The sequence below is a fragment of the Charadrius vociferus genome, unplaced genomic scaffold, assembly GCF_000708025.1.
Source record: "Charadrius vociferus isolate BGI_N301 unplaced genomic scaffold, ASM70802v2 scaffold459, whole genome shotgun sequence".
NCBI classification, from domain to species: Eukaryota; Metazoa; Chordata; class Aves; order Charadriiformes; family Charadriidae; genus Charadrius; species Charadrius vociferus.
The window spans coordinates 268410-277988 of record NW_009650249.1 but is presented as its reverse complement, the minus strand read 5'-3'; the positions used below and the strand labels follow the sequence as shown (position 1 = coordinate 277988).

Below are 9579 nucleotides of genomic sequence, written 5' to 3'. Positions count from 1 at the left end.
AAATCATCTCATCATATGTGGACACTTACTTCTATTCTAGATTACTCTGCTTTGTTTTCCAGTTGCTAACTGTAAGTTCAAGTGGCGCATTAGCTTGTGCATAATGGACATCAAGATCCTATTGCAGTTCTTAACCTAATCCCCCCAATAACTTTTCTTCTTTATTTGTGATGGCAAGGTGGCAGTCTTATCAGTACATAGTGCAGCCTAATCCTACTTTATTGTGCAAGGTATGTATATGTATTATTTCCTGTCAGGTTTATTCTATGTTTTTACAGCTTTTGCAAAATATTATGTATTTCAGGCATCTTAATCCAAAGCTATGAAACTGGCTGGGACTATGGTTACTTTTGCAGCATATCCAGTCCTTTATACTGACGCATGCAAACCTACTCACGTTACATTTTACAGATTTTACCAAATTTTTACCTGTACACAGACTCTATCTTTTCTGTGGATCTCATTTTTCAGTGCAATACACTATGGCATTGCCTTGTTTTTCTCCCAGAAGCTGCATCCTGATTTGATTATGATCTATGGAGTGGCAGATTCTTAGAGCTTATCCTAAATGTATTTTGTGATGTTTGAACAGGGTTCTCGTCTCCAAGTTGGCTCCACAGATACTCTTATGCTGCATGCTTGAGTCAATTGTCCCAAATATGCAAGATCTTATTAAAAAAATTTTCCCTCTTTTGATTTCTCCTCTGAAATGTGTCTTTCAAAGGTGTGATTCCTGTTAAGAGTGCCATCTGGTGTTCGTCAGCTCGCACAGGGAGTAGCTTTCTTACTGGTCAAGGCTTCAGTGTGATGGAATATACCTATTTTATTTAGGCAAGATAGCAGATTCTACATTTAAATGAAAAATTAGAATCAGTTACAAAAAGATGGGAGAGCAAATGGATTTTCAGCAGTTTGCTGAAATTTAGTTCTATTCTCAGCCATCCCTTTGCAATTCCCCTGGTTGTTACCAAGCTACAAGGGGAGAGGATGAATTCCCTAATTCCTCTAGCTTCAGTGTGAACTTTAAGGAAACGTTGAACTTATTAAAAGACATTTCATCTTGTTCCCCCTTTTCTTTTCCTGTTCTATTCAGTGAAGGAGCAAATTCATTTCAACATACTTATTTTTGTAAACGCTATTTACCTCGCTCCAACACAGACCTGGAGTGCACCAAAGCATTCTTTTTGCAGCTGAGCATTGTCAGAAAGTGTTGTCAGCTGCACCATGAAGCTGCTGTCTGCAAGAATCACACTGTTCTCCAGAAATGGTAGCTGTGCTCCAGAAAGGACAGAAATGTGTCACAACTTCGTTTACACTCTGGACTGAGCATCTCTGGCAATCCTTGGTGGTCTCTCTCTGAGCAGAGCCCACACGATGGCACTCTGTCCTAACGAGCTGTCAGTGCCATACGGCCTCCTGCTTGCAAGTTGTTCTGCCTTGTCACAGTTTGGCGCTTGGTTTCTTGTCCAGCTTAACCAGACTAGAGACCCTCCCCTGCTGCCTTGCCCTCGCTGGGTTAGTTTAGCCGCAGAGCTGAAACGCAAAGCATCTTTACAAAAGAAGTACCTGTTTCTAGGTAAGGACCCTGAACTGTGAAGCGGTCCCAGTGGTTATCATTAACAGCTAAAGCGTGTTCTCTTTTCACACTGAATATGTGCCTTGCTTCACCTTCCAGACCCTGAACGGAGCTTTCTCTTTGTCTGCTAAGTTAAATAGCACTGCACTCTCTAAAATTGTCTCTCTATTTAAATACTCTTTGCTGTGATGAAGCTGTCTTTCCTTCCTATTGATGAATGCAGTCTCTCTGGGACATCAGGACATTATGACACATCTCCTCACCTCCTGGACTTTCCCAGGAACCACTGAATGTGTGGACACGGGAACGGACCAAAAGGTCCCTCCCCTATGCAACCTTCAATACTGTTAGAGGTGTATAAGTGAGGGGCATGGTCAGCCCAGATCACATCTAGGGTGAAGGAGAGAGGCAGTTGCAGAGGGCAGTCCTGGTCTCTAATGGTCCTGCAGTTAGGAGGTGCCATTCTCTCCCCACTGACTACAGAAGAGGCTGTCATGACTGTGCTGCTTGCTATGGTTTATCACCACTGTCAAATATCTTCACTCCAGGGTCACTCTGTGCCTCGGTTTCTCATCATCCTCACTGCATGGGTCTAAGTTTGCCCCATCCTCCCTCAACTGCCAAACCTGCATTCCACACTGGGGATGGTTGTGTGGCTAAACCACAGGGACAATAGTGCGGACAAACCAAGGACAGCTTTGGTCTCCTTTGCTCCCTGTTGTTCCTGACTGCTCTTGTACGAAGTCTTGCCGGCATTCAACACAACCCTGCAGTTTGCCCCACGCTATGCACTATATGTCAGCCATTCTGTGGTGTGAAAACCTCACTCTGGTAGTCTGTGACATCACCTTCAATTTATTTTAGGCACTTGGAACTGAAAAAATTACTCACAGCCCATGGCCAAGGGCACCATGTGAAAGCCCAAGAAGAGACAGGCCAAGGTCAGTGCTGATGCAGCCAACTTGCCTGAAAGGATTCCCATCTTGAGAAGTATGGGTGGAAAACCTACCGTGTCCTGCATGATGGGGGGGCCGGGGGAATGATGTGGGCTGATGCTTTCAGCACTGTAAACATAACTTCAGGTACCACAGCTAATGGCCTGCAATTACCCAGACTGTAAATTGCACATACTGAAGACAGTAATACTATCTAGAGGTGATAACATCACCAGGTTCTACTCAGTACTCCTCGTGCTCCAGAGATCATGTAAACCCTGCCTAGGCAAACGTCCCACTGGGAGATTGCTCTCAGCTGAACGTGCCGGATGGCCTCATCCTCCTTCTGCGCTCCCAGTGTTTCAGGGTATCTATGTCTTGTGAATGCATTTGTGTTCTGTTTTCCTTAATATGCTACTATATGTATGACCTTGTACTTGACTTAATTTAATGACTGCTTGAAATTTAATCTGACTTTTCTTCAGTGTGTGTAGCTTGAACAAATGAAATTGTTTTCTTTTTTTTTTCAACAGGAAAATAATTTACCTCTATTAAGGATTTTTTCTTGAATAAAAGGTAACTTAATTGAAATTTTAAAATACTGGGAAGACATTCATTTTAGCTAGAAGGTAACTAAAATTCATTACATCCTAATATGCTAAATCTAACTGGAGTCCCATTACTAGTTTTTTGTTGTTGTATCAATGGTAGTGATCACCAACTCCCACAAATTAAGTAACAGTCTCTAAAACAGGCATCACAGGGAAGTACATTCAATGAAACTTTTAAAAGTAGATTCCGAGTCCCTGATTCCTGAACACATACATAAGCATGTAACTTTGTGTCCTCAGTAGTCCATTGAATTGAATGGTTATTTATAGTATATGAAGTTATCATTAAGCAGATGCCTAAATCATTGCAGCAGAGGGTCTATAGATTTTAAAAAACCATCACCATCCTATTTGTCCTTGTGCATATCCCCAAGCAAAGCAGTGCCTGCCAGTTTCCTTCACGGAGCCCAGGAGCTTCCAACCAGCTGAACTGCATCACAGTTCTGTTCAGAAACTACACTGTGCTTTGTTTTTTTTTTATTTTTCCATATATTTTACAGTTCCATATGTTACACTGTGTAGTGGCACCTTGCCCCTTGTAAGGGAAGGATTATTTTGACTAATTATTCTTCATAAGTCTATAGCCCCTGATGATAATTTAGCACATAGGGAATATATTTTAATGTCAGCACAGTGGACACCCAGGATAGAGCTCTAAGTAGGGAATAAAAGTTGTCAGGCCCATGCACTCTCATTGTTTTAATTTGAAAACAATGAATAATATTGACTAGCTGCCTTGCACGATTATTGCTACATCTTTGATAGATGCTGCCTTCGCAGTCAGGGTGGATGAGAGCTGCTCAACATGCTATATGTATTTCTTAGTGAAAGACTCACAATTAAAAGACTTTGTATGCATAAGTGCAGGATTTTATTAAACTTAAGAATATATGCTACTTAAGGTTTTGAGGACCCCAGTAGAAATACTACAAGATGTGTCTGTCATGGGGTTTAGAAACCTGATCTGGAATTACTTTTGAAAATGACTTTTAGTCACGATAGCCTTATTTCTGGGGCAGCAAACAGCCAAGGTACTCGTCCTGAGTACATGGTAAATACCTGACTTGGGGCATTTTTGTAAAAAATTGGTTCTTTTCCTTTGGTGATCACATCACAGGAAAACATCATTTACGTATAAAAATTAGTTCAGTAAGTCAGTATCTGTTGAGGAATTGTTTAGTTTCAGTAAGGCTTTCCCCCAGTGTCAGGCTGCCCTGTTTATTGGTATGTTGAAGTTTAATAATTCATTTGAACTCTAGACTAGTTCATTTGAGTGAAAATACCATGTTTCACATCAGATTTTTTTTTTCCCCACAGCAATTGAGAGCTGTTGGAAGCAACAGCACTAGTAATGGGCTTGCTCATGTACAGGTGAGTGGGTGAGACGCACTTCATTTTATTTCACATTGCTGGAATTGTTCTAACACTGAACAACGGCTGATACTTGCAATATATGGGAAAGGCTCGATACCACTTTTCTCAGTAACTGAAATCAATTGGACTTGGCTTTAGTTTTTAAGTAATATAGTCATTGTCTTTAATATTGCTAGTCAGTCTGTCTGGTGTTTTTGATTTAGATTTTCACCTGCGTGGGATGTGTGATCAGCCCAGTGTTCAGGTAAAGTGATTTCTTAGACTCTGACAGTGACAGCTCTGAAGTGAGCTATTACTGAGTCAGAAAGTTAAAGGGATGGTAAAAAAAGCAACAGAGAAGATAAAGGAAATTATCACAAAGAAACTAGATTAACTTTGGCATCCCTGTTCACTAAAGAGAATTTGGAGGATGTTTACGAGTGGAACCTTTATTTCTGGCCAAAGTGAACAACAGCAAAACTTCACTATCAGACAGTGCTCAGCTAAAGAGCTTGATGCCACTCAAGATCCAAACTGCAGTGGTATCAGCAGGGGTGTTCAGCCTCTGCCTATAACTCCCTTTGCACCTGCCAATGGCAAGATAGCTGCTGGGATACCCGTTTCCAAAGAGATCTGGGCAACTGATTATCCATAAGCCTGATGTGTGTACCTGGCAAGTTTGCAGAAATTATAATAAACAATAGTATTACTGTACACAGAGTAAATACGGTATTTTGGAGAACAGTCAAAATGGCTTTTGTAAAGGTAAGTTATGCCTTACCAATCAATTGAAGCAACTAAGAAAAGCTGATGAGTATATGGATTGGATGAAGTCCAACTGATATAATTACGTGGACTCTCAAGAGACTTTTGACAAGGCCTGTTGCCAGGGACTCTTAAAGAAGATAAAGAAGGCTCAGACTACCCAACATATTAAGTGATCTGGAAAGTACATGAATAGTGGGGTGATGACATCTGCTGATGAAACAAAGCTCTTCAGGGTCATAAAGACGAGGACTGACTGTGCAGAGTTGCAAAGAACCTTAGTTAAAAAAGTAGGAGAAGGAATACAATATAGATAGATGCAAAAAGTGAGCAAACAGGAACAAATGCTGATGTTACCATTCATGGCTTTGGAATTATATTAATTGGGACTGTTCTATGGAAATGTCAGATCAGTGCTATGTAATGATTAAAAAAGCAAAGTAAATGTCAGGAACCATTAGGAAAGAAATTGAGAAGACAACAGAAAATACCATTATGCTGCAGTATAAATCTATGGTGTATCCACATCTTTAACGCTGTTTGTGGTTCTGGTCCCTCTGTCTCAAAAAGAATGTATCAGAGTTGGGAAAGGATCAGAAAAAGGCAACTGGCTTGAGCTGAACGTATGGGCCATTGTTGGAGACAGGTGACTGGATGTGATGGACTTTGGTCACTATCGCCATTCTTATGTTCAGAAATTCTTATAAGTTGAACCTTTGCCCAGTGTCACAAAAATGGTCATTAGGAAGAGAGGTTAGCCTTCCTGTAAATAAAAAAAAATGAAGAAAGTAATAGTTTAGTGTGAAATATGAGACTCTTCTAGGTCCTCTTATTGGAAAAATACACCTCAAAAGAAAAAGCATCTCTAAAAATGTTTGACTCATAGAAGGTGGTTGTTTTTTAAAAAATCAAACACACAAAACCAACGAGTGTTGTTTCTTATGGTAGGATTCAGGAGTTCAAGATAGGCTGCTTGACACCACAGTGTTAGTGTTCCACATAGAATATATGATGGTTTTGCTCCACAGGTTCCTAATGGAGTGACTCTCAGTTCTGTGTCAGATGCCATGAAGCTGCACCAGTTATGACTGAGGTGTTTCTCCTCCATGTCTGGGAGAAGGCCAGCCTGGTGATTATCTTCTTAGAGAAGTTCAACGTCTCTCTTGTTAGCCCTCACAGCATGCTTCAAAGCCGTTCATGACCCATATTCAGGATCTCTTTCACTTAAGCTTGGGCTGGCATAACGTAAGTGACATTCTGGTACTCGTGGGTGGATCTGAGTGAAAGGTCTCAAGGGAATGTGTCTTAGGATGTTTTCTTCAGGTTTGTAAAGATTTCAGGTTACACTAAGTGAATCTAAAGAAAAGTATGGAAAGCCTGTAGATTGTATACTGTGATGCCTCAACTTCCACAACTCTTCTATCACCATTCTGGACTAAAACATTCACTTTCTTTTTCCAGATCCCCCTAACCAGTCTATTGTTCTTTTGAGGGAATCACCACTCCACAAGTCATTACAGGCATTCACCATGTGCATGATCAGGAACAGCTTAGTACTTGGAACATGCTGTCACCTTCAGCACCAACACACTGAATTCTTGTACCCAACACCTGACTTCAGCATTTGAAGACTCAATGTTGAAGAGAAAACCTGAATAGTCTGGAGGAATAAATGAAAACAGAGCTCTGCACTTTTCGAAAAGAGGTCTTGATTTACAAATCTCACAGAAATTATGTTTACAAAAGGAATCCAGGCAGTATTGGTTTATATCTTGGGTATTCTACTAACAAAGTGTCCCTTATAAATATCAAAAAAGTGACATTCAGCTATCAGAGAGGAGGGGAAAATACTCTTCAAGATAGCTTTGTCCCAAGCACAGGGGCATCAGTTACATGTCCAGATGTTTCTTTTTCAGCCTCTCACTCTTCAGTATTGATTTATGGACTTCACAGAAGATTAGTTCAGAAAGGAGGTTTGAATAAAAGGTAATAAAGAATGATATAGTCATCTGCAAGATGAAAATGAAAAACACCTAAATTCCCATCACGTACAGTACCGCTTATATTGTCATACACCAGAATCATGTCTGGATGATTATGTTAACATTTTGCTTTAACAATGATGTCATTGATGTGATGGAAAATCTACCTTAGGAGAGTACTGTGTAAGCTGAAGTTTTCAACAAATTAATATTTCTTCAGTGTTGGACTCTAGTATGAAAAGTTCTATTTCAGCAAAAAAGTAAGAGTCTTCATCGTCCCAGAAAGATTACACTGGAAAGTGAAAAGTGAAATCAGAGCAGAGGATGACTCAGTATAACCATTCAGCAGAGCTCTCTCTCCAGAGTTCAGCAAATAAGTCATTAAATTTCACTGAAACACCACTGGCTTTGGATGAAAGGACACTATTAGGGCTGAAGATTTCACTGTCAGTTCTTCTGTCTGTTATAACCTTGGCAACAATCCTTGCAAACGTTTTTGTTGTTATTACAATTTTTCTGACTAGAAAGCTCCACACACCTGCAAATTACCTCATTGGCTCCTTGGCAGTGACTGATCTTTTAGTGTCTGTCCTAGTAATGCCCATCAGTATTGCTTATACTGTCACACACACATGGGCCTTTGGCCAAGTGTTGTGTGATATCTGGTTATCATCAGACATCACGTGCTGCACAGCCTCAATCCTACATCTCTGTGTTATTGCACTGGACAGATACTGGGCTATCACTGATGCTTTGGAATATGCCAAACGCCGGACCGCTGGCCGAGCAGCTCTCATGATTGCCGTGGTCTGGATGATATCTATTAGTATTTCTGTGCCACCATTTTTCTGGAGGCAAGTGAAAGCTCATGAAGAAATTGCAAAGTGTACTGTAAACACAGATCAAATTTCCTACACAATTTATTCTACTTGTGGAGCTTTCTACATCCCAACTGTGCTCCTCCTGATATTGTACGGTAGAATTTATGTAGCAGCTCGATCCAGGATTCTGAAGCCACCCTCCTTATATGGGAAACGTTTTACTACTGCACACCTGATTACCGGCTCTGCTGGCTCTTCTCTCTGCTCCATTAATGCTAGCCTCCATGAAGGGCATTCCTATTCAGGTGGATCCCCAATATTTATCAATCATGTTAAAATAAAACTTGCAGATAGTGTCCTGGAAAGGAAAAGAATTTCTGCTGCAAGAGAAAGGAAAGCCACCAAAACTTTAGGCATTATTCTGGGAGCCTTCATTTTCTGCTGGCTGCCTTTTTTTGTCATGTCCCTAGTCCTACCAATCTGCCAAGATGCTTGTTGGTTTCATCCCATCCTACTGGACTTTTTCACATGGTTAGGTTACTTAAACTCATTGATCAATCCAGTCATTTATACAGCTTTTAATGAAGAATTTAAACAGGCTTTCCAAAAACTAATACATTTCAAAAAGTGTTCATCTTGATCCTTTCCTGTTGTGTTACTGACCCTTGTGCGATCTTGCAGCCTACCTGGAAACTTTCTGTGCTTTTATTCCTAAGGTACAGAGTGGTAATTGCCATCTCTGCTGCTACCCTGTGCTGTGCATGTAACTGGGAGCTTCTTGCCAATTTGGTACTTTCTGTCTGGAATTCTATATCCCATTACAGAACTCTTCTGTGCAGTGATCATTTGTGTATGTAAGATCAACACATGGAGTAAGCTTTGTAACAAGTGAAGGAGTGTGAACCAGAGAGTTGAGTTTGTATGATGAGATGACACATATTATCCAATTGTGCCATGCCTTTGTAACCTGATGAGAGGAAAATGTTTGCGTATTTGCAGGATGTCAGTATTTCTGCTGTACTTTATTAACAATTTATGTAGGCTGAGAAAGTTTCTGGAGAACAGGATCTGATGTCTACATTTTCTATGGCATCTATACTATCTATTTGAAATTGATAAAACCTGTAACTTTTTCAGAAGTTGTGTGACACAGCTGGACTATAAGCAGCAGGGCATAGAAGACATAGCGCGTATATAAATTCTGTGGATATTTCACAAATACTGCATTTGAAACTATGTTTTTGGTGAACTGTAGAGAGAAGAGAACTTATTTGAAATAATTTTTACGCATCTTATAATGAATAGAACAGCCACTGCAGAAATACTACAAAATAAACAGCATGAAAATTATTCAAAAGTACCTTGATCTTATATTTCTGTTATTTAATTTTTTTATATATAATGTATAGGCTGCCTTCTGGCCTGTCATCCCTGTATCCAGGTGTCCTGGTTCCAGCAGGGATGGGGTTAATCTCCCCAGGAGCCGGCAGGGGGCAGGTATTCCATCCCACGTGACCCATGCCCGAGCTATAAGAG

General features: G+C 40.4%; 1 protein-coding gene across 1 annotated transcript; it reads left to right on the top strand.

Annotated features, from left to right (window-relative positions):
- The first annotated feature begins 7546 nt into the window (after positions 1 to 7546).
- On the top strand, positions 7547 to 8683 carry HTR1D (5-hydroxytryptamine (serotonin) receptor 1D, G protein-coupled). Its single transcript, XM_009892990.1, has one exon. It carries the CDS (start codon positions 7547 to 7549, stop codon positions 8681 to 8683), a length of 1137 nt encoding a protein of 378 aa, XP_009891292.1.
- Positions 8684 to 9579: the final 896 nt, after the last annotated feature.

Coding starts and splice junctions, on each gene's coding strand:
- HTR1D (XM_009892990.1), top strand. CDS start 7,547: ATGACTCAGTATAACCATTCAGCAGAGCTCTCTCTCCAGAGTTCAGCA.